The sequence below is a fragment of the Macrobrachium nipponense genome, chromosome 1 (genome assembly GCF_015104395.2).
Source record: "Macrobrachium nipponense isolate FS-2020 chromosome 1, ASM1510439v2, whole genome shotgun sequence".
Classification (NCBI taxonomy): Eukaryota; Metazoa; Arthropoda; class Malacostraca; order Decapoda; family Palaemonidae; genus Macrobrachium; species Macrobrachium nipponense.
The window spans coordinates 89,428,183-89,454,727 of NC_087200.1; the positions used below are offsets into that span (position 1 = coordinate 89,428,183).

Below are 26,545 nucleotides of genomic sequence, written 5' to 3' on the forward strand. Positions count from 1 at the left end.
CACTTTTCTTTTTGATAGTATGATAGCCTATTTTTCTTTCTCTCATTGTTCTGTTCGGTATTCCGACTTTTCATCAGATGTATCCAGTATTCATGTTTCGATTTTCCTCTTATCATTTTCTCAATATAATATCATTTTAACTTTTACTTTCATTGGTACTCTGGCGCTCTCATTAAATAACTCCCTCTACCATCTACTATCATCCGTTTCTTCGTGATGCCCGTACTGTTCCCTCCTGTTTTTCTTGCTTCCATAATCATTATTTCCTTATTTTTCTTTGGCATCTTTTCACAGTACAGCTACACCGATTTTTTGCGTGGCCTCTTATCCTTTTATTTTCCCTGTGAAATCTTCATTTCAGTTCAACTTTAAAAATTATGTGGTGACATTTATAAATTTTTTTTTTTTTCAATTTATTTTTGTGTATCCTTTATTTTTGCCTTTTTTTTGCGCGCGCGCTTCCGATGTGTGTTCATAGCATATTTTGTCTTTCATTTTGTCGGGGTATAATTTCCTTCCTTCTATCCTATATTTATCCTCATCCTAATAGCTTCTTTCCCTCGAAATGGGTCAGGACTGGAGTCCAGCATTTGTTGTTTTAATTAGAATTTCACTGACCATGTTTAAAACATCTTGAAATTCTCAAGGGTCATGGGTCACCCATTATTCAAGTTAAGGTCGTTCATCGTCAGGAATTTGACATTCCCCTCACCTCTGATTGACCTGTCTCTAAAGGTCACTATTATTTTCACTATCCATTTTTTTTCTCCTATCCTCATCATCCTAATCATCGGGACAGATCCGGACATCACCACTTTATGAAGGATTTCATCACCGAACTTTTCATTAATATCTTTGGCGACCTACTATAAAAAAAATAAAAAATAAAAAGTAGGGCATTTACTGACCCGCAGGTGTACTGCGCGTACGACTTATTGATCGCTCGAAAGTACATTTGCGCACGTTACTTGTACTCCACTTTTAACCCTTGGTCATTTTTTTTTCTTTTTTTTTCTTTTATTTTTGGCCTATTTTTAGATAGCTTGATCATTTTCACAAAATAGTGAATGTTAGTGTAATTTTTTCTATTATGTCATGGTCTTTTTTTCTCTCATTCTCATATAATGTATATATATATATATATATATATATATATATATATATATATATATATATATATATATATATATATATATATATATATATATATATATATATATATATATATATATATATATATATATATATATATATATATATTGCGGTTGTGATGTTACCATCCTCATACAGTCTTCCAACTTAGTAGCGACCCACATTAGTCGACTTATGCCAACAGAAGCTCAATGGATCTTTCAGTGTGTGTGTGTAGATATATATATATATATATATATAATATATATATATATATATATATACATATATATATATAAATACCCCATGACCCACCACTGCAACCAACCACCACATAAATCACAGAGAACACGGCGGTGGATTTTCCAGAAAACGGGTTCAAATGTGTCCCTTCTGTGGGATCGAACTCCGTTCTATCTCTATGCATGAAGCAAGGTGTGAGTGTCTACTTCCGCCAGCCCTTTGTATATTTTTGTAGATGTACGGTAATATTAATTGTTCTCACCCTACACAGGAGAGGAGCCACGTGATTCTATACTCGCGTTCCGTGGCCGCCGTGTGTCGCGCGCGCGCGCGAACGAGCGTTATAACGTGCTACAGGCAACCTACCTTGTATTACTAGGGCTGGCGATCAATTTCCGTATCGATTGGTGGCGCGAGTTTCTTAGTCTCATTGCTGGGATGCGTTTCTTCCTTTGCTCTTCTCTTTGCGCTCTGGGTGGAGGGGGTGGGGGGGAGGGGGTAGGATATTAGGGGTGGGGGGTCTTTGGCCATATATTGTGTCATCATCAACGCTTCCCGCGTTCATTCTTATTCGCGTTGGAAGTGCGCTGTGACTTTAATCAGCCGTTGTTTTCAATTTAGTTTTTTAGGGCAGATGCTGAAGAGCGCTGTTTGGCGGAAAGGGTTTGATGGGGGGGGAATCATTGTTTGACGCAGTAGTGCGTCGGCGCATGCGTCGTACATCGTCGGAGCTGCTGCGCTTTCCTTCCGCGTTTGAATCCTTCATCACCTTGAAGCAAAAAGAGAGGCATACTACAGTTTATAGAAGCCACCATCCCGCCCATGTTTTAGGCCTAAGAGCGAGATGCTTAGCTAGGGCTGTTATATTTGTTTACCTTGGGGTTTTGGTTTACGGCTGAATAGATTATGTAAATGAGGCAGCTTTAGCGTTGTATTTTTTATTATTATTGTTATTATTAATTAGGTCTCGCCAAGAGACGGGTACTTTTTGTATACGAACTGTCAATTTCCTAGTGAATTGTTGATCTCAATGATCGTACATTTTATTTTTAGATTTTTTCTTTTGAAAATTGCTTTTATTAACGAAATAAAGACTGGGCTCGTTTAATGATTAGTGTACGATAAACTGTCATTTTCCTCGTATTGTAGAATTCCATAGAGAGAGAGAGAGAGAGAGAGAGAGAGAGAGAGAGAGTTTCTGTAAACGTTGAAAGGCTTCTTCTTTTTTTTTTTAGTAGCCGATGGAAGAGTTGAAGAGGGCGGTTCCTGGAATAGTAAGAAGATTTTGTGACGCTGTTCAGCTTCATAACTCGTAAAAAAAATTGGAGAATGTCTGTACAGAGGTATTTTGAGGTGAATACGGAATATGTTGCACCAATTATTGGTGAAGGAACTTTAAGAAGCAGTTAAATGGTTAATCAGAAGAAAAAATAAGAACATCAAACTTAGAAAATCATTGAAATCACAAAAATGATGATAAAAACTTAGAAAGTCAGTGAAACCACAAAAAAAAAGAATAATAAAAAACTTAGAAAATCATTGCAGTCACAAAAAATTATAATAAAAAACTTAGAAAATAAATTTTATCACAAAAAAGGATAGTAAAACACTTTGAAAATCATTGAAATCACAAAAAAAGGATAACAAAATAAGCTTAGAACATCATAGAAACCACGACAAAAATTTATAACATAAAGCTTAGAAAACCGATAAAGCTTAAAAATAACAAATTATCGGCAACAGCTGAAGAGGCAAAAATAAAAAAAAAAAAACCGCGTTAACCTAGAATCGTGCCGAAAGTGAACGCCATTGGAAGAAGCTACAGAAAGGATTATTTTATCAGTCTCATTTACATGCAGATCCGTGATGACGTTCGCATTCCTCGAACGCTGAATGTCTAGAATAAAAATGATTGAGGAAAGGTCACGCGCCCTATCACGCCCCGTATTTTTCCGGCATTGCCGATGTATACACACACACACACACACCTTTCTGTATGACGGGGAATCCCTACAAAGCAAGTTTAACCACATTTTCTTCTGGGACGAGACGCAGATGGCAGTTAGCTGCCTGCTTCTAGCAGCACACGTGCCAGAGCACGTGTTCCTTCTAAGATTAGACATAAACACGTACGTCACATTTCTTCTCGTCGTTCCGCCTTTGAACCAGCTGGATTAGACATGAAGTCATATTTGGGTTTTTAGTAAGATTGGCGTAAGGCGTCTACGGGGCTGCTCTATGAGCAAGAGCCCGTGCTGGCCAAAGGCCAGCTTCATCATTGATCAATAGCAACAGTGTAAGGCGAGTAACTTACTCTTCACTGACGCAATTCAATTTAAAACACAAAAACAGGAATGCAAATTTTGACGAGAAGAAACCTTTGCTGGCGCAGATAGATAGCTCAGCCTTGGCGGAGGTTTGCGGTCTGGAAACGCTCTCGTTGGAGATGTTCTTCCAAAGACAGATCTCAAGGGCGGGCCAGAATTTCCGGCTTTGTTTACACATTCCTACGAGGATTTGCAGCGTTGTCGATATGTCGACGAATTTCTCGAGCGCCTCCAAACACATTGAGGAAGTCGATGAGGAAAGTCAGAAATTGTCCCTAAAAAATGTGGACTCTCATTTCAGTTTTTTTTTTTATGGATTAAATGGTCTTAGAGCAACACTTGACATTTAGAGCGATCTGGAGGCTACTGCCACAATCCCCTTAGAACTGGCTATTAGCTCAGGAGAGGAGTAGTAACAAGAATGGTCACTTAAAAAAAGAGAAGAAAAAAATACCATGCATCGCTTCCGGGTTCGGGCTCCGTTGCATGTTTGCATGTATGCAAAGGCATGATAATTAAATGCTATTGGACTTAACTTTGCATAGTAAGTAAGTGAACAGAGAGAGAGGGAGAATGTTTGCCGAATTTATCCTTTAACATCCATCGCCCCTGGAAAGATAGATGGGTTGAGAGATAGATAATGAAATAGAGAGAGAGAGAGAGAGAGAGAGAGAGAGAGAGAGAGAGAGAGTAGTGATATAAGTACGTCTGTAGTGAAATGTTATAAAGGTCTTTAGTTTAATGTTATTTATTAGTAGCTACATAGAGAATTGCATGCACGGAAGAGAGAGAGAGAGAGAGAGAGAGAGAGAGAGAGAGAGAGAGAGAGAGAGAGAGAGGGGGGGGGGTGCACTCGCATAAGTAATCAATTTGCCCTGTAGGGCGATCTCAGCCATCCTTGCATGGAATGATATTTCGGACATGTCTTCCGTTTCATCACAGCTTTGAATAAAATAACAGAAATTGATCTAATCACTGACCTTGCCGTCACAACTACCCCCGTTTTTTGTTTTTTTTTTTTTGTTTTTTTTTTTTTTTTTTTTTTTTTTTTTTTATCCTCCGTCGTAGGCAGGTTTGTTTCTCTATCTTTTTTTCATCGGCATCTCACTCGCTGTCAACATTGGCTTTTTTACAAGGTCACCTTCTCCCTTCTGCTCTCTCCTACCCGTAGGATTCGGTATTTTCTCCTTCCTCTTGTTTTTCTTTGTTCTTGTAGCCTCTTCCTCTTTCTTGCCCGCGGGTCAATACACAATTAAATTATAGTTGGAAAAAAAACTTTATCACGAGGGTTTATACAATGTTCTAAGAGGTCCACATTAATGAAGTGTTTATCATTTTTGCACGAACTTTTAATATTTTTATTATGGTGGACCCCTTAAAACAAAATACCATCGAATATCTTCGACTGAAAACATATACTTATCTACTCGAAATTGCATAGAGGAGAGAGAGGAGACGAGAGAGAGAGAGAGAGAGAGAGAGAGAGAGAGAGAGAGAGAGTATGAATTCTTATCTACGACGCGTGGCATGCAATGATTTCTGTTTATGCTTACGCCTGACCTCCTCCGCGCGATCCTTTCATTAGAGAATGTAGGGCGGCGCCCTTTTGCACGTACCCACTGATTTACGGGTATAACGTGCCCTCCGTGATTTGCGGAGCGTATATGCAACACTAGCAATTGAAGTATATATATACCCGAGGCGTATTTTCGAGGCGTGATTTCGTGGCCCAGGCTGGCGTGCGTCAAGTTTGGTGTCATTGGGTTCACTTATTTTTTAAGGATTTTTTTTTTTTTTTTTCTAACGTTTTTTAGTGCATTTGGTATTCATTCTATAGTTTTTTAGATTTTTAAATATTTTTTTATTATTTTTTATTTATTTATTTATTTATTTATTTATTTATTTATTTTATTATTATTATTATTATTATTATTATTATTATTATTATTATTATTATTATTATTATTATTTTTTGGCCTACCCTTAATCCAAGGTAATTTTTAATTATCATTTTACTATGTACGTTCTTCGTTCAAATTTTATATATATATATATATAATATATATATATATATATATATATATATATATATATATATATATTATCATGCCTATCCTTAATAGTATGCGTGGTTGGGCGTCCAAAGTATTTTCAATTTTCATTTTATTCAATATATATTTTCCACTCTTTTGCGCAAGAAATATTATAAGTTTATACATCCATCTGCAAGAATAAACATCATTGTATACGTGTTCAGGCGTCCATATGTATGAGTATATATGCGTAATTGTGTGCATGTATAAGTCATGTACGTTGAAACGCGATAGGCGGAGTCATCATAAAAGTTAAGGTCACTGCTAATCGGTCCAGGTGAGATAAAAAGGCCCCACCGAAAAAAAATCGGCATAGGTGTATTCTCGTTCCTGCGGCCCCCCCCCCCCCCCCCCCGACCCCCCCCCCCCCCCCCCCCCACCGCCCACCCACCCCTAAATCTATTTCAAGAACACTGGCCTGGTCCAGGGCTCTTCCTGTATTCCTTATCCATAAATCCAGAAGAAGGTTCGGATATTAAAGGTGGGGTGTACAAAAACTGATCACACTAACAATCATTATCCATAATGAAACGAGTATGGAAAGGGTGGAGTGTGGACTATCTTTGAAAAAAGTGGCGCACTGGAATAGGAGAATATGAGGATGGTGATATAATTCAGAAAAGGTAACCGTTGGTTTATTACAAGTGGATTTCAGATTGAGGCTTTCGTAGATATCTCTGAAGGTAGAAGTCGCTGAGAAGTACATATTTCTGAAGGTAGAGCGTTTGCATTTCTTTCGACGAGGATGGTTCAGTATCTGGGATGCACAACCATTTTGTTTCAGATATAAATGAGTTTTGTTGAGATAAGAATAGTTTTAAAAACTCTGGCAGCATTTAGTAGGAAATGTTTTGTCAGAACGAGAAATTTATTGAGTCACGTAAATGTGATCATTGCATCTTAGCAACACTTTTTTTAATAACATCTCCCGTCCATCTATAGATCGTTTAAATAAGCAAATAGAAAAATAGACAGTCCGAAAAGCAAATAATTATATAACTGGACGACTTTCTTCGTTTTCTCCTTCTGCGGCAAGGCAGTATAATACCGCAGCAAGACACTTTCGGTTTCACACGCGTAATGAGTACTCTCTCTCTCTCTCTCTCTCTCATACGCGTTTAAGATGTGTGCGAGTGGCTTCGGCGGCCGGTGCTACAACCAATGAAACTTTCGCGACCCGGTGTTTAGGGGAGGAGGGAAAGGCGGTTGGGGGGGGTTATGTTTACGGGAAGGGGGGGTTGGAGATTGGTTGGTGTAGGCTGGAGGAGGAGGAGGAGGAGGGGGGGGGAGGTAGGTGGCGGTGGCTGGTGCGTTTTCACTGTCAGCCGTGACATCATCATCGCCGTCACTGCGACTTTCACTCTGCAATTGCCAGTGTGAGGGGTAAACACCCTATACCTACTCTCTCTCTCTCTCTCTCTCTCGAGTTTAGTTCTTGTCTTTACTATTTTGTGATCACATAAATATTTCCCCAAGTTTCTATTTCTCTCCAGTTTCAAAACGTTTCTGAAGAAAACTTTCATCTGTTTCGTCTTTCTCTTCTTAGTTTTCAAGTTACGGGCTGCTCTATAAGCAAGAGTCCGTGCTGGCATCAGGACAGCTAAATCTAAAGCAACAACATAATAGTTGGTTGTCTCTCATTTGATTTCTATTTTCAAAAGGACATTTTCTGTCATTTGAATCTAAATTTACATAAAAAAAAAGGTTATTTTCTCATGTGATTTCTATTTTCAAAATGTATGTTTTCTCTCATTTTAATCCTATTTCAAAAAATTCTCTCGTTTGATTTCTGATTTTAAAAAGCATGTTTTCTCTTATTTAAATCCTAATTTACAAAAAAAAGACAAAGTTATTTTCTCTCATTGGATTTATAATTTCAAAATGTATGTTTTCTCTCATTTAAATCCTTATTTAAAAAAATATATTTTTTACTCATTTGATTTCTGTTTTCAGATATGATGTTTTCTCTCATTTCAATCCTAGTTTTAAAAAATATATATTTTCTCAAAATTGATTCTCTTTTCCTGGTTCTCCGTTCGGGTAATGAGGGGCTTTCTCTCCCTTGACTGGTACCCTATATTTCAGCTACTTTTCCCCATTTACCCCACTTTCTTCTTCTTCCCACCTATACCCGGCTCTCTTACTTGATGCCCATCTTTCTGAACCCCCTGTTACCTACATTTTTTTTTATCTATTCCTTTTTACCCATTTTTCCTTCCTCGTCACGTTCCTTTTTTTTCTTTTTTACCTGCTTGACCCATTTTCGTTTTTTTTTTTTTTACCTACTACTTGACCCGTTTTCATTCATTTTTTTTCACCTACTTGACCCACTTTCATTCTTTTATTTTACCTACTTAACCCATTTTCGTTCTTTTTTTTTACCTCCTTGGCTCATTTTCATTCTTTTTTTACCTACTTGACCCATTTTTATTCGTATTCTTTTACAGGTCGTTTTAATTCTGTTGCCCCTCCTTCTGACCCATATTGCCCAATTTACCCATGTTTATTATTCCTATTACCCGTTTTTTTTCTTTGCCTCCCCCTGATTTTCGAATATATTCTGATCGCCCTACTTTTGAATCTGTACAAAGTCTCCCCAATGTACTTGGTCAAACTGGGGAGGAGCCCCCAATCGTTTTTGTGCTGACATACTACCTCGGTTTCTTGTAGGTAACACGTGGATTGTAGATACTCTTTTTCTTCCCAAGAGTTTGACCTGTCATAGTAATCCTCTTTGGGTATTTCCTGGTTTTGTTGCTCTTGAAAACAACGGAGTTTTTTATTTTTACTTTTTTTTATTTTACAAACGTTATGGTCATAAATAAAAAAAACGTGAAAGGAAATTCAAATGTTAACTATTTACCAGTGACTCTCTCTCTCTCTCTCTCTCTCTCTCTCTCTCTCTCAGATTTCCTTTATTTTCAAAGCTCCATCTTGGGTGATTTTCTCTGGAGAAATATTGATAGACATTATAGTATAATAACTTATTTTGGTCGAGGGTTGATGCTTCGTTCTGGGGAGATATCCATCGTTCCTTGTGTTGTTGAAGATTAAATTGGCCTTATGCCAGCACGGGCTCTTGCTCATAGAGCAGCCCGTAGGGTGTGTTGACCTATGGAGAGGTCCTTTTTAATGGAAGGGCTTAATCCAAGGCTACTGACCCAAAACTATAATTGTTTCTTCCTCACCGTCGCCTCAGGGTAAAGGCAGATGTGGCAGGACGTGAGGAAAGCTCTGTCAGATTGTCTTGGTTGATATTTTCATATTTTGTTTCTAATAATATTATTATCATGAAACTGCCATTCATTATAGTGATATGTGGTCGTTAGGTAACTTTATTTTGAAACGAATCGAGGGGGAGTCTTCGATAGCCTCATTTGCACACACACACACACACACACACACACACACACACATGTACATTTGGCATCGCTTTTTTACCCTTCCGAGATCCTCCTTTGACCAAGTACTCTAGGGAGACTGTATAATCAGTGGTCATATTGTTAATCTTTCTTACACTAATTTATTTCTTCTACCGTCCCTCCATTTCTGATCATTCCTCTTCCCAATTTTGCTGGCTGGAATGGGAGTACTTTAATGGGGGGAAGGGGGGGAGTGGAGTGGGGTGGTGGGGGGAGAGGGGGGGGGGGGGGGGGGTAGGGGGAGGATAATGGAGGAGGAAGAAGGGTTGCAATGGGGCCAATGCTGATTTCTTTTCCTTTGTTAATATCACATTACCTTTCTTCTTCAGGGAGAAACGGGGCCGTCTTTCCTTCCTTATTCTGAATTGAATTATATTTACTTTCTCCTCTCTCTCTCTCTCTCTCTCTCTCTCTCTCTTTATCGTGTTTTATTAGTTTACATGCAGGCTCTAAAACTTAACGAATTACATGGGAGTTCGGAAGAGGTATGGCATGTTTTTCCATGCGTGTAAATTCGTGATATTATTTTACATTTCTTACCGTGAGATAGAGAAGTTTAGAACGCGTATGCTGCGTTCGTACTACTTGACTTTTCGTTTTGTAATTCGATACAGACATTGTTTGTAAACTTATGTCCTTTTGCACAGTCCGTGCCCTTGTAGCCAAGAACGCCAGTCTGTATCGATGTCCTTGAATTTCAGTCTCTGTTTTGTAGATGATTTTCTTTGTATGCCTAAGAAAGTTAGAACTGTTCGAATTTATTTGTTTTTATTCCCTGCAACTTTAGGAATAACTTCTGTGTCAAGACGCAAAGGCTTTGGATGAATCGGAAATGATAGATGTTATTGTTTTGTGATGGAAATTAACACACAATCGCGCATTCAAGCTCTCTTGTATGGCATTGTATTGCGGAAAGTTTCTGTGACCAACTTTCCGTACTCCTAAGTGAAATTAAAATGGGGAAAATTGGTCATAAAAGACCAAACGATTTTGATACATAGCGTCCTTCTGTAGAGGAGCCATTAGAAAATGCATCAGGTGTTTGTAGAGAAATACTATAAGACAGAAAATTTGTCCAAAATGGCTAGAAATGTGTAGCGTTTTCTGTCCTATAGATAGACTATTAGAAAATGCATCAGGCATTTATATATAGTAAACGAGGAAGATGAAAGAAATGCTAAAACGAGTGAAGCTATAGATATAGATATAGCCACGACCTAGACCGTGGAGATAACATTCTGAAGCCGGGCAAGCCTCCAGTCCCGTCCCATTGGTGGTGTGTGAGAGGTGCATTCCGTGAGTGGAGAGAGAGAGAGAGAGAGAGAGAGAGAGAAAAGGTGATGATGCGGAGTGTGTGTGTGTGCGTGTATGTGTGTGTGTGTAGTTGGTTGGAGGAGAGGGATTGAAGTCGCCCCCAATGAGTTAAGGTGACCTACATCCACTTAGTGCTCACAAACACACACATACACATGATGCCCCTCCTACCCCACCTCACCCATGCCGGTGGTCATGGCCACACACTGTTCTCACATCTACCCCCCCCCCCGACCCACAACCCCTTCCCTAACCAGCTTCCCGCTCTCCCCCCCACCCACCCTTCCCCCCCTTCATCTCTTTCTTTGCCATCCCTTCATCTTTTTCTGTCTTTTTTTTTCGCTCTCCCAGATTTATTTCAATCGTCTGTCCCACATTTTCACGTGTCTGCTACATTACCCCATTCTTTAAAGCCTCTCTCTCTCTCTCTCTCATCTTTACACAGCAGCATCCTCACGCATGTATTCTAGGTCACTTGTCCCCATTCATGTAGCAGTGCTCGTTTGTTACTTGCTACTTGTTACGTTGTTGTTACTTGTTACGCCTCAGCGGGCTCAACTTGACACGAATCGGGTTTATACGATTGTGTTTCACGTGATAATTCTGTATTGGATAGATTTTGCCGATGTTTTATTTGATCATTCTGTGTGGGGTACATTTTGTTACTTTGATTCTTTTAATAATTCTGTGTAGAATAGATTTTGTCACTTTGTTTATTTTAATAATTCTGTGTAGAATCAATTTTGTTACTTTGATTCTTTTAATAATTCTGTGTAGAATAGCTTTTGTTACTTTGATTCTTTTAATAATTCTCTGTAGAAAAGATTTTGTCACTTTGATTCTTTTAATAATTCTGTGTAGAATAGATTTTACTTTGATTCTTTTAATAATTCTGTGTAGAATAAATAATGTCACTTTGTTTATTTTAATAATTCTGTGTCGGATCAATAAAGCTCAGTTTAATTTGATAATTCTGAAGAAGATAAATTTTGTTACTTTGTCTCATGTGATAATTCAGTGTAGAATAAATTATTCATTTAGTAATTCTGTACAGCTTAAGCTTTGTTACTCTTTCATACATTCCGTCTCTCTCTCTCTCTCTCTCTCTCTCTCTCTCATCAACACCAAATCGTGCGCGTACTCTTTCCCTGTCATGTGGAAGTATGCGCGTGAATAAATGTTGGTACGTTCATTTATGCATACAGTCCTTATCAGGGCGTCTGCGACCCCGCATATCTCACGGCAGCAGCTCACTCAGTGCTTTGCTCGTTCTCTTTTCTGCTCCTCTGTTGTTCTTTCCTTTTGCCAAAGCACACAGCCGAACAGTCAGCTGTTGCTGCAAAGTCTGCCTTCAAGACCGGATGTTTTGGGGCTTCAGGGAATAACTCGAGGATGCTGTTGCCTAATATTTCGTTTGTAGTTTACTAACATTTCTGCCAAAAGAACAGAAGGAAAAAAACGTACTATTAACGCTTTACCCCCCACTCACCCCCTATTATTTCGTTTGTAGTTTACTAACATTTCTGTCAGAAGATGAAAATTAACATTAACCCTCCCAAATATTTCGTTTGTAGTTTGATAACATTTCTGCGAAAACAATTTAACTTTAACCCCCAAGTATTTCGTTTGCAGTTTACTAACATTTCTGCCCCCTCCCAAAATAGGAAATTAACACTAACCCCCCCCCCCATAAAAGGGAAAATTAACACCCCCCCCCCCCCCCCCCCACCAGCCCCCAAAACCCAAAAAAATATAATCTGTTGGTTTTGTCGCTCCTTTTTTTCAGCTCAGTCAAAATGAGCAATATGTTTCTTAGTTGAATTGCTAATTATGATGGAAATGAACAGTAACAGTAACAACTGTGATGATCACCTTAATGATGGTATTAAGGACGCTTCATTGTATTCTGCTGAAACAAATGAAGTTTAAATAGTTAAAATACTAGTCATTCAGCACTACGAGAAAATTATGTTTTTCAGCGGTTTAGGAATGTAGCGCATTTTGATAAGACTGTGCGGATCACCTCCATTTAGCATTTGAAGTATTTCGTAAATCCTATTCTCATGAGTTTTATGAGTTTATAAATATATGTATGTATGTATATATATACATTTTTTCTTATTAAGGTGGCAGTAACCCTGGTAGTTGTGACGCCAGATAACTCGCAATCAATCAATTAATCTATCAGTCTTGTTAAAGTCTTCAGATATTACTGTTCAGACTTATCATAATGTTTTTTTATTTTTCCTGTCATGAATACTTAAGCTTTAAAAGTGTCTTGCTGAGAATTTTTTTTATTGTTCCAAGCATTCCTACGGGTGCAGAAATAACTTGCAGATTATGATTCGTTTCCCGGCATTTTAGTCTTTAAGATGTTATTACAGTGGCTTTTGTTGTTTCCGTATCATTATCACGTTCTCGCCAATTTTGCAATGCTATGATTTCCTCAAAATTCTATGTTCCGTTATCATCATCATCAAATCATCAATTTCATGCGTATTATCGCGTTTGTCGCAACGACGCCATTATCATACCAGTGTTTTTGCGTTCTCTCAACATTACAGCCAATTTTTGTTATTGTTTTTTGGTGTTTGTTGTTGTTTGTGCTGTAAACAAGGTGACAGGTCACCGTGTGCACCCACATTAAAGCTGTTATGTCTTTTCGAGAGTTCGAGAGTCTAGCTTCCGGGTGTCAGCATCCAAAAAGGCGAAGATCTGGCAGCCTGACACACACACACACACACACTACGCTGGTTAAACTCCAATAGTTTACCTTGACATTCACCATGCAAACGCTTAGCCATTGTTTTTGCTCTCTCTCTCTCTCTCTCTCTCAGTTCCTGGTTTTCGTTTTCTTTCTACGAGTGAATAGATATTTTAAGAATGGTCTTACCGGATGTATTTATAAGATCGAGTCATTTTTGTTTGATACTATTCGATCACCGTCGCTTTAATGGAAGAATGATGATCACTGAAGAACCAAATGAGGACCTCCAAATATAAACAAGAATGATTTGTGTTAATTTAGTGCATTGTGTTTATTACAATGTTAACAGTCGAAGTAGTAGTCCCTCTTATCAACACGAACATTATCCGTTGTTGCTGTAGTAAAAAAAATCATTTATTCTAATGGACAACTTTATCAGCCTTGTTATTATTCTAACGATTGGTGAACAAACTTGTTAAAACATTTATTACATTTATTTTTATAATTTTCATCAACATAGCCTCAAGAAACACTTTTGAAAGGACTTTTGTATCCTACATTATTATTATTATTATTATTATTATTATTATTATTATTATTATTATTATTATTATTGGGACTATCACAGTCATCATATTCGACTGGGTGTTTTTTTTATATTATGGAATTCCATTGTTATTGTTATTATCATTATTACTAACCATGTTTGAGTCAGATAAAATAAAAAAAATTAGTTCTTGCGGGAAACAGGAATAGAGTACAATCCCCCCCCCCTCCCCCACCGCCTCTCTTCCAGCACAAGAATTTCGGAAGTAGTTACTTCTGTGCTTCCTCTTCCTCCTCCTCTCTCTCTCTCTCTCTCTCTCTCTCTCTCTCTCTCTCTCGTGTTTGCATTAAGTTTCAGATCTCTTTTGTAAATTATTTACTGATTCTCTCTTTTCTTGTATCTTTTTATGTCATTTTTATTCACTTTCCTCTTCGTAATCGTCATCATCATCATCATCCTTCACTTCCGGTTAGGGGTTTTCTGACAGAAGGTTGTTATGGGGGGTGGGAGGGGAAGGGGGGGTTTGGCATCATAACCCCCCCCCCCTCCCCCGAAATAGACCCCACCTCTCCTTGACTTTCGGCCGAGACGGTGATGGCCATGTAACCCCCATACTACGGATGGACCCCCTCTCCTCCTCCTTCTCCCCCCCCCTCTCTCTCTCTCTCTCGTTCTTCTATTATGTATTTTTCTGCCCCTGGAAGGAAGCTGTAAACAGGTTCTTGTCTCTTATCCAAGGTTACTTCAGTCCATTTTGCGTTTTCTTAACTTTTTAAAGTAAATTACAGTATCCTAAGTCTAAGTCTGTTTACATATATATATATGTGTGTGTGTCTGTCTGTGTGAGTGTGTGTATACATGGATGTATAATAATATAGATCATGTATGAACAGTTTTTTAGGGGCTTTGATATTCCATGTATGCAGACCCAGACGACCTATAGTATGTATACAGTAAGTGTGCCAATAAATTCAACACCTGAGTGTGTATGTATGTGTGTGTGTGTAGAGAGAGAGAGAGAGAGAGAGAGAGAGAGAGAGAGAGAGAGAGAAAGTGCACAGCAATTGTCTAGACGCATTTTGGTGGTGAAAGTTGTACCTCTAATCAAGCCCAGAACTTGGCGTGGAGGAGGAGGAGGAGGAGGTTTAAGTACCCTTAACCTTCCAGAGAAGGAATTTCTAACAACATTCACAACTGACTCGATTGCGGACCGAGATCAAATCGCGGGGGAAATCATTTCCTATTTGCTGTCATTTCATGAAAAGCAAAACAAAATATACTTGGAAATACTACCAACACATGGAATGCCGTGTGATTATTGCATACACCTGCAAACATACATACTATATACGTACATACATGCATACATACATACATACATATATATATATATATATAATATATAGATATATATATATATATAGAATATTGTATCTATGTCTCCTAAATAGGTTTGCACCTTGTCAATCGCAAATTTGTCCCACACCTGCTACTTTCCAGGAAGAATTTGCTGCCGTGCATTACAGTGTGCAAGGTTGCCACTTTCGAAAGCAACCATTTTTTATTTAATTGGTTTCCGACTTTGGCTTTCGTGTAACCGAGAATTTACGATTTACATAACATTAGCTTTCAGTAGCTTAGATGTGTTTGTACGTCATGTCTTGGAATTGACATAACTCTGGCATGCGTGCATGGAGGTGGACCCCTAAATATTTGATATGCTCCTGCCAAAACTTCGTCTTGATTTGGTGACGGTGCCTTTTGCTGTTTTAAACAATCCCCCACCCCACCCCTCCCACCCTCTTTTTAAAGGAACTTTGAGATACTGCAATAGGAGCTGGACCTAAAAAAATATATTTTTTGATGCTTTGCTTTACAAAACTTTACTATCCGATCATTCTAATAAAAGAATTTAAAAGAGCTAAACAGTGAGAATGATAAAAAAAAATATTCCTGTTTAGATATTTCCGATAGAAATAAAACTGTTTCCACTATCACTTCACCTTAGTTTGGAAATTTTGTAGAAAAACTTAAATTCTGCTTTAAATTATGTAAAATAAAAAAATTTCTACTTCATAGAAAACGCAGCTTAGATGAAAAGAAACCATGCATTTGGGGTACCTGTGTTTGCACAAATTGTGCAAAAGGCAGTGATGTTCAGAATGTACGGTGTCATTCCCAGCGTGAAAACCCTCCTCAGAGGCTGGTATAGTGAAAGTCGAGACAAACATAAGGAGCTGTTTTCACTCTTGAGAAGGAAGAGGAATGTGGGAACGTCTCCTCGCTTTTGCTTTCTTTTGTTTCTGCTTCAGTGTTCGCCTTGTGTCGTTGTGCTCGTTCATTGTTCATTGTCTGTAACGTGTAAATCGTAAATCCGTATTCGTATTAGGCCCTACAGTGTAAAGATTGAGTACATTTACTGTGGTTGTAAAGTGTATCATTTCTAGTTTGAAATAACAGCTTACTTGCTAATCCCAGTACAAGGCCCAGTTGTGACAAGAATAAGTAGTACGGCCGATTCGTTTTCTTATGCTAATCAGGTAGGTAAGCCTACGCTCTGAACTGTAAGTTGTGTAATGCTGACATGGCTAATTAATTGTTCGTGACTATCTGCTTGTGGAGTTCTGTAGAGCTTATTTATGTTTATTTTTTTAAATGCTTTTATGAAAATAAAAAACGGGTGCCTGTTACTAGATATGCCAGAGAAACTTAGGCAACGGCACTTGTGAATGAAAACGAAGGTTAACGTCGGTTAACGTTCTGTTGTTATCTGTTTTCTAGTTTGTTTTTTTCTTAATATTTGTGAAATACTTTTTGTTACATTTTATTTCAGCTAACCCATTCCTGACTAATGGTTCTTGATAAGGACAGCGGGATTTCCCCCGTCTCTGCCACTCAAGACCAAACTGCCGATATTCCGTTATTCCATAACACAACGCCATTGAGAACTCTTGTATGTCACTATCATTTCCTTAGAGGCCAAGGCGTTTGGCACCCCTTGCTCAAGGAAGCAGTTGTCATAATTGCGGGAATAGGAAAAGAAAAAAAAGAAAAGAAAAGAAAAAAGTTTCTCGCTCAGACCTCAAGTTGACAGGTGAAGGGATTCCGTAAGGCGTGTGTCTGGGGGGACGAGTTTTTGTTCGATTCTGAAAATATCGCTGTACTTCGCCGCCCTTAAGATGTGACTGTGATAGGGATGAAACGTGCTGGAACTTAAATGATCGATCCACGTCGTTTCCTTTTTCTCGTAGTAAGCGCTCTGGCAGTGTAAGGATACATATACCGTAAGTCACCCCGAAAAGCAAGGATTTCAGATCCCAGGAACTGAAGGTCTGAAGGCTGAAGGCTCGAAGGCAGGGATCGCAGAGTCATTGCTAACAGGTAGCTCACTCGGAAGGCACCTGGGTTTAGAATTCCGGGTTGGGCAGTGGACGAATCTGAGAGCCTCGCTAGGTGTTCAGCAGGAAGCAGAGACAGGAAACGTATCCGGAAGGATCTTCACTGTCGGTAGTCCCTACTGAAATTTACATCCTAACGAGTATATGAAAAAAAAAAAAAAAAAAAATCTCATATGATTGGCCTGTGTTACCTAGCATCACTTCTCTTCCTTTGTAAAGCGTAGTTGCTTTGTTCTCTGGAATTTGAATGGTGCATTGTGGGAAGTGAAAGTTTCGTACCGGTGTCGCGTAGTTGCCGTGGAGAGGCTGTTGCGAGTCTGTCCGTACCTTTGGTTCGAGTTTATGTACGTCAAACGATAATTCTACGGATATTAACATTCATGTTGGCATTCATTTTACATCGTGTTTCTTCCTTCGTAGAAACAAAGGCGATGGAAGGAATTTAGGATATTGGTAGTAAGTGGCTCTCTCTCTCTCTCTGTACGAGACAGATAAGGAAAGAACAGCAAGGCGAGACTCTGGAAGTTCGAGGTCACCTCCTTCCAACTATTAAAGGTCTGTCGCCGACTCGGTGCGCACATAATGTGTCTTCCTTTTTATGGTATTGTTACTCATTAGGGTCAAACAAGCAACAACATATAATGACTTCAGTCAAGTTACAGAAATTACTAATTACCAGATTCGTTTAAGGAGAACTTCAAGACCCTTTCTCTACATAAAGAATTCATTGCGTTGTGTTTACAGACATGAAGGACATATATACTATATTCTATTGTGTTTTGCCCCAGAATTATTTTACTTACTAGTTTAACATGAAGTTGTTGCCGAGTTCGGATTACAATAGGCACGGGGTAAACCACGATACCACTAATATATTCAATTTTACCCAGTCACGGAATCCACGCACAGATAAATGCATATCCCTAGCGATTTATCCCAGTCAAGGCAAATTAAATATATATAATACTCATCCAAACTTCGGTTGATTAATCCATCCACTTCAATAAATGCTGGGAAGGAACGACATCGTTAATCGAAGTGAAATCCTTTTCACAATGATTAAGTTCTCCTAGTTACCACCCACTCTACCAGTACCAATGTTGAGAAACGGACTGACTTCATACCCTTTGCTCACTTCTGTGTCGAAAATAATATGTTCGCTCTCTCACACCAAACACACGACTTCGCCTCGTTCGCTCACGACAAAATTAACAACAAAATGAACGAAGCCACCAAACCAACACGAACCGAACGAAACTATCAAACAACTTACATCGCATTGTTAACCAATATACAAACCATTTTACAAGACATATTCCTTGGTAACAACGCTTATATACAATTAAAATATAAATAAAACATTCATTTGTACAACAAAAAAACCTGCACATTTCCACTTAACGCTATGTAATATAAAGGAACATTTTCCATATACAGCATGAACATAGATATTCAATAAAATTGATTGTTTTCCATGTCGTTATTGTAGTAACGACATATGGGAACCTTGTGAATGCGAAGGTAGACTCGGTTATCTCTTTATAGGATCCATGATTCGGATGATGAGCCTGGTCTTCGGGTAATTTATGGATCGCTGTAGAAATACATATGAGTCCATGCTGCTATGTAGCTTAATCTAAAGCCATAACGGCTGTAGATAGTTCCCCATTTAGGATGGATTTCATCATTCCTACAGCTGTCTAAACCGCACACCTAAAAAGGGCCATTTCCGATTCACACACTAGACGTAAGAGGAGAATGTGATCCCTACATTTGAAATATTAGACACTGCAGAGGATTCCAACCCCCCCCCCCCCCCCCCCCTTCTATAGGCACCTGAGAGAGTCTGTACATACGCAGGACCCCCTTTCATAATTCCCGCTGGAATTTATCACCCTACCCAAGGTCTCTGCACCTTGATCCTGCTTACCATACGCATTCGGAAAGGACAAGTTATAGGGCACAAAGAGGTACTTACCTACGGCACGTGATCACCCTTTGCTGTCTAATACCCTCTTGGCCAATCAGAGGGCTCCGTCATACTCTAGAGTCACCGTGTATATAAATAGTTTCTTCCTGTTGGGTGATAATCATGACAGCTTAAGATAACTGAGCCCTATCTATAGTAACATTGGTTGAAAACGAATGAAAAATGTATTACTACCAGTGTTTTGACTCCAGGCTAGAAATCCACTTCGTGCACGAGTAAATAATTAATGAATTAGATGAGATACCGCAAAAAATTAACACTGGAAAGACTGTTGTTAGTCTTGAATTCTATATATATAATATATATGTACACGTGTAGGTGTATACAGACGCTCCACCTCCTCGTACCACCGTCAGGTGTCCGGTTGAGACCTATGCTTCTAAAATTAGTAGTGATAAAGAACCTGTTTCTAAATCGTTTGGAGGTTTGAACCGCGTTTAAATTAGGTCACTGGATGGGTTGGCTTGGAGATTCAAGTCGTTTTCATGGTTTATGCCTGTCCGTGCCTTAGTCATTAAGCGAAGACGGACATAAAAGGTGTGGCGAGGTAGTAACCGGCCGACAAACATACAGTCAGACAGACAGAGAAAGAGAACGAGACTAAGAATAGATTTTTCAGCAAATGTAATGTAAACGGTTGTTGGCGTGGCCAATGATTTTTCTTCCGTTATTCCTCTTTTATATATTATTATTCTAACGTGTTATTGACTGCATCTACCGATCGCTTTTTCAACTTCATTTTAAGGATCACTGTGAATGCAACTTACTTTTCAACGCCTCAAACCCATCTAGCAACAGACGATAAAATCATGTAGAGCACCACGCTCCCGCCTTGAGGAACTCCAGCCTAAGAAGTAACTCGAACTAATGTGACAGTTAACCTTGGTGCTTGAGCTCGCTTATATTACCTCTTGTATTACTTTTCTCAGCCTCCAATTTTTTTCCCCCCACTTTTGCACCCAACGACCCCTTGTGTGGTGACGAATAACGGAAAAATCCATTTTCATTCATGCTGTTTGTGGAATATGTCTGGAGAAGTCGCGCGGTCATGATTTTTTTAATTTTCGGTCGGTTTTTAAATACCAAGCTTAAACTGATAAAGATCATAATAAATGTAGACATTTGCGTGGTTGTTTGTGTGTGTCTGTGTGTGTGAAACGGAGAATATACACACGTACATATACACAGGGCTCGCCTGTAATTGTAAAAATATACGCTTGTGCGTTTGAAGTTTTTCTTACGACTTGCATGAGAGCAATGACCTTAGATGATATAGAGTTATATATATATATATATATATATATAGAGAGAGAGAGAGAGAGAGAGAGAGAGAGAGAGAGAGAGTTATGTAGTCGCTTCCTGCTAACGAAGATCATAAAGGTACCTTGAGTCGATATTAGTTAGCACATAATCTGTTAGTAGTGAGCCCCCGGCCTTGTAGTTCATGAGTTACCTTTATAAGAAGACAAATTACATTTTTTTGTTTTGTGTGTGTTTTACAGCACTTTGAGCATCTCGTTGTTAAATACAAAACGATAATATTTCTTGGTGCATTGATTGCGTTGTAAATTTAAAAGGTTGAGATCGCCTTTTCCTAATCTGGTTTTCATTTCCGTGTGTTCGTGTGTATGTATATATGTGTAGTATATATATATATATATATATATATATATATATATATATATAATATATATATATACTATATATATATGTTTACAATTTTTTTACATAATTAGTCTTTTCAATGTATGGTATCTACTTATGGGCATAAATCTGTTCCATATATTATATATATATATATATATATATATATATATATATATATATAAAGTATATGGAAGCAGAACGAAATTTTTCACACAAAAATTTGTTGAAATAAGTCTACTTATATCTTGGCGTTAACAAAGTACGTGGACCCCCTGCCAAGCCCCCCCCCCCCCACCCCCCCCACCCCCCCAAAAAAAAGAACACGTGAAAGTTACAGACTATAATTTCATGACTTCTGACGATGTATAGAAATTGAAAGTGTTCCCAAAACAAATGATATAGTTTCACTCATAAAGCCCATTCACTGAGGCGTGCATTTACTCTCACCTTTACTCGCTCGTTTTACTCTCTCTCTCTCTCTCTATCTATCTATATATCTACCCATATCTCTCTCTCTCTCTCTCTCTCTCTCTCTCTCGAGTCGTTTTTGCTCGTCCTTTGACCCACTTCTCTCACCCTTTCTCTCATCTAAATTGCCAGCTTCAGCTCTCCCCCGAAATGGCAGTCTCTCTCTCTCTCTCTCTCTCTCTCTCTCTCTCTCTCTCTGAGCTAGCCCCCGAATAAAGGCGCTAAAAGAGAAAACAGGAAACGGGAATTGACTCTTGAACCTGACGTTGCAAGAAGAAAGGATAGAGAGAGAGGAGAGAGGAGGAGAGAGAGAGAGAGAGAGATGGAAGAAAGTGAAAACCTGCGCCGAAGAAATTATGTTACTTAAATTATAATAAATTATAAATGAAAGAATGTGACAGCATCCAAATAAACCGTGTAGTACTAAGCTTAGCAGCAAACATGCAAAAATCTTCACATAACTGTATTATCGTATGTGTGTTATTAACAGCGGTAGATACTGTAACAACCAAAGTTGTAGCCAGGGAATGGGGGTGAGGAGGAGGAGGAGGAGGAGGAAGAGGAGAGACATGGTGGGGGGGAAAGGTGATAGGACTGGAGGGGAAGGGGGTAGTGGGGGGGGGGGGAGGGCGATGAAGGTAGGAAGGGGGCCAGTTGTACGTTGAGGTACCATGAGCCAGGAGGAGTAATGAAAGAGAAAGCTAGTGTTGAGTGTGGAGGGGTGGGGAGAGGGTAAAGGGTGAGGAGGAGACTTCAATTCTCGTGTGTATGTGTGTGTGTATGTGTGAGTGGAGGGAGGGAGGTAGGAGGGGGAGGGGGAGGAGATGGGGCTAGTGGGAGGGTCGGCGGCGGTGAGCGAGGAGAGAGAGAGGGAAGGAAGGAGGGAGCCAGCCAGCCAGGCAGCAGGAGTAGAGTCTCTAATCGGAGTGTAACTACACTTCAGTTTCACCCTGTACAGCAAAGCGCCAAGAAGCGTCCGCGAGCTCTCTCTCTCCTGCCGTGAGAGAATGACAGGGAGCAGCAGCAGAAGCAGTGTGTTGTATGTAAGGAGTAAACCGCGACACATTCTCCCCCCCGCCCCTCAGGAGTGATTTTTATACAGTGGGGTGCCAGTGCAGTAGTGTGTTCATGCAGTGTTCAGATTTTGTGAGTGGAATACCAGCAGCAGCAGCAATAGTGCCATGCGCATGCTGAGGCCCAGCAACTGATGACCCAAATGAATTAAGCAATAATAAGATCGACCAATCTCAGGATCTACAGTGTTAAATCGTAGTTTGTAGTTATTTGTCCAACTCTTCCGACGACAGAGCTGCCTGTATGGTAGACATCAGAGTTGAACAACCCCCTCCTCACACAGCACCTATGATACCACAAGGTATTTATTTGTCTCTTGCTTTTTACTTAGTTCGTCTATTTGGAGTTACAGGACATCAAACTGTTTCATTTGGACAGATGATTATGTAGACCAGTTTTATGTAAGGTTTAAAGAAATGTTAGGCCTACATCTAGTCACAAGTAGGCAATGCATCGTTTAAGTGGAGTTCGAGTTTTATTTCTTATATAATATATAGCCTATATGATGAGTGATATATTGGGTGATATACTCCGTCAAAGATATTTGCCGTAATAATTGCTGAAGTGTAATGACATTCGCCATGATAAATCTGACTATTAACATTTAAGAAAGACCGTAAAAAGACACACATAAACCAATTGTAAATAATGCACATCAAACTCGTTCAGAGAAACAGTGGTTTATTCGTCCAAAATGCGTCGCACTGTGAATAAATTGACGGGAGAAAGAATCCCGTTCACCAGCAAATCGTGACCCACTGAAGAGTGCACTAGCCCCGGTCGAGTAGATAAACTTGACATAGAAAACGGAACGACCATATCAACAGGTGTTTTGTGTCCCGTTTTTAAACTTCCCAACCTCGCGTTGGTCGAAGTAATATATATATCTATATATATTATATATATATATATATAATATATATATATATATATATATATATATATATATTTTAAGATGCAAGTTAAATTAAGTCATAGCTCTCAAATACGAATTGCGTTTTCCTCCGTTCGTAACATAAGTCGAAACATGGTGACGCCGATTGTCAGGTAGCCAGTGATTTTGCCAACAAATTAAACATTGCAACTGAGGAGTATAGTCGTGCGATGCCAAAAAGCAACGTAGGAGGTTGTAAAGTCTGGTAGTTGTTGAAGGCTTGCCAAGACGTGCTTAGTCAAAGAAGACGCAGTCAACTCACTGCTCAGTACTTAGATACGTTAAGTCCAGGTACCAGGTTCCCGATCGTGTTGAAAATGATTTTTTGTAACTTGTGGTGATGATACGGTTGACTTGGCTTTGTCATTTTAGTCAATATTGATGTCATTATGTTTGTCGAACAGTGAGAAAGATGGCAGATATTCTTAAAATCAAAATTCATGAAAATAACAACACTAAGAATAATTTTTCAGTGACGTAAGAGAGCCGAATCTCGAAGCTTGTTTCAAGCACGAATACTGTTAACATAACATTAGTATCAGGTTTATATATATTTGAATAAATCTTGAATGGCAAAGCTACAAAAAATTAAAGAGGATTTGGTTTGCAAACAAGAATATCCAGTATTTTTTAGAATCACAGACAAGGCTAAATCTTTTTAACTAATCTGACAAAGCTAGAGTAGATGTCAGTCGAAACCTTCCTTCATTCTCAATTTTTTCATTAAATGTGCGGGAAAACTCCCGTAGATTTATTGTTTTTTATCGTTATCATTGTTGCTTTTTTACTCTTTCTTATTTTGGTACTACTGTTACTGTTACTTTTTCATTAGTCTTTATTTATTTATAGATATTTTCAAATCAAATCGCTATGATCTCGAACCCTCTTCCACTATATATATATATATATATATATATATATATATACTATATTATATATATACTATACAATTAATTCGTTGTCAATAAGGAAGAACGCCAAAGAAATAGCCATTTGTTCTTGCGTTCTTGCGCAGTTCAGGGTTTCTGCACCGCAAGTTAATTCAGGGTTACCAGTTGATGCTGTGACTGTTCCAGGAAATAGTTCGGGTCGTCAAAATAGAGAGACTTCATTTCCTCATTTGTAGTTTATTCTTTTCATCTCCGCGAGAAGCGGCTTCTTCAGAAGTGTTGTGGGCGGAGTTATATCATCGATTGTGTTTTGCTGAGAAAGTTTTTCGTATATATTTATGAGGTTATATTAATTTCTCTCCTAATCTGCTTCATATTTCTGTGTCATATTTGTGTTTGGTGTCTGCTTTCCATTTAGTTATGCTGTCTATTAATCTTGTCTTGAAATCTTAAACAGACCTCATAGAGGATTAAATTTACTGTGGCAAATATAGTTTTTGTGCTGGAATGTCTCGTCTGCAGATTTGCCTGTGGACTGGAACATTAATTTAAAGTTAATGAAAGCAATGACTTCATTCCTGACTTTAGAATGAATGAAAGATCCCAAACCAAGTCTGAATTATTGTGCGAGTCTCTTGAAATGACTCGTGGCATTGCATCTCGGCTTATGCAGACCCTTGTCTAGTTCATTTTGTAATAAGAGAACGGCTCAATAAGCGACGGCTGAGATGAGGAGAATAGGATTGATGAGGGAGAATAGAAGAGAGGATTGAATAGGAATCAGGAAGGAACGTGGTTTTAAGCAGGCACATTCAAGTAGTATAGTTGATTGCTTCCTAAATCTCCATAGCTACCACTGCTCTTGCGATAATGAAGGATGTCAGCCAAAGAATGTGCTATTTTCTACCTGCTTCAGTTGTAAGGGGCGGTGGGAAACTAAATCAAAAGTGTTCAGTGATAAGATTATAGGAGAAAATAAATTGATAGAAGCATTTTCTATTATCACTGTCTGTCGTTCAACACGAAAAAGAATCAGGACAGTTACTTTATATATATATATATATATATATATATATATATATATATATATATATATATATATATATATATATGTGTGTGTGTGTGTGTGTATGTATATATATTGTGTGTTATGTAGTATATATATTGTTTTTGTAGGAGATACTTATTGGATACTGTATATTGATGCGCGTAAAGTAAATGTTACTGTAAATTTGGAGAGAGAGAGAGAGAGAGAGAGAATGCATTGCGGAAAGGCATGCGAGTGTATTTTGTAAAGCAAAAAGGACCACCACATTGATGGCCCCGTCGTGACCGGAGATCTGACGCGATCGTCAACTTTTTTTTTTTTTTACCGAAGGCTGATAATTATAGGGGGACGGGTGGCAGTTACCTCTCCATTGTGCTTGAATCTCTCTCTCTCTCTCTCTCTCTCTCTCTCTCTTCTCTCTCGTGCGAAGATGGTCCTTGGATTGAGTGAAAGGATTTCCTTATTACAGACACGGCAATGCTTGCAAGCACGGAGCCTGATTGATCACTAGGAGTGAATTGCTGGGACTTGCGAAACTTTTGCCTTAATGGGCGTCCGTCTTTTGCTCTCCCCTTTGTTGCTTTATTATCGCACATGAATTATATATATATAGATATAGATAGTATATATATACTATATATATAGATATAATTATTGATAGAATAGATATAATTGTATCCTCCTCCACTTCCGCTTGCTGAGTCGAAAGTGAGGAGGTTTGGCCCTCGAATTTCTTAGTCCAAAAATAGATTGTTATCAACATACGGTATTTTTCTTAGATATTCATGCCACGTTTTTTTGTTTAAAGGATGTGCGACGTATTTACTTTCTCGACAACGTTTGTGAAATATGGTTGTATCTTGATTGTACGAATATAACATCAACCCTTTACTTAGAAGCTGGAGAGAGAGAGACAGCAACTCTCTCTCTCTCTTCTCATTCGTTCGTCTCTCAAACGTAGGACGGGGGAAGCATCCAAAGTGCGTTTTAGGAGGATTACGTTAGATTTAACGCTACGTCGGTAAAAAGGGGGGTTGCACGGAGACGAGCCGGAGGAGGGGGCGCTCTTCTGCCGCACGCGTGACGTCTTCATATCCGTCGTCGCTTTTCGATTCTTCTGAAGGAAGTGGGAAGAGAAAAGAGAAAGTAGAAAGGGGTAGGGAGAGGGAGGATGCGGGGGGGAGAGGGGGGGCGGGGTTGCGAGAGTGCCGTTCTAACAAGACCTTAACGTCATCCACAGTTAACTCGTTACTCAGACTCGATCTCTTCTCCTTCTTCTTCTTCTTCTTCTTCTTCTTCTTTTCTTCTTCTT

The 26,545-nt window shown here is 38.8% G+C and overlaps 1 protein-coding gene across 3 annotated transcripts in view; it reads left to right on the forward strand.

Moving 5' to 3' along the window:
- LOC135219448 (hormone receptor 4-like) overlaps window positions 1-26,545 on the forward strand; it is a 55,753-nt gene that overhangs the window by 9,942 nt on the left and 19,266 nt on the right. Inside the window, exon 1 of one of the 3 annotated variants that reach the window (XM_064256241.1) lies at window positions 22,207-22,662. The exons of the other annotated variants lie outside the window; for them this stretch is intronic. Coding sequence (XP_064112311.1) covers window positions 22,605-22,662 — 58 coding nt within the window. The 5' untranslated portion in view covers window positions 22,207-22,604. Of the gene's footprint in view, window positions 1-22,206; window positions 22,663-26,545 lie in introns of those variants that run through there. 3 annotated transcript variants of the gene reach the window in all.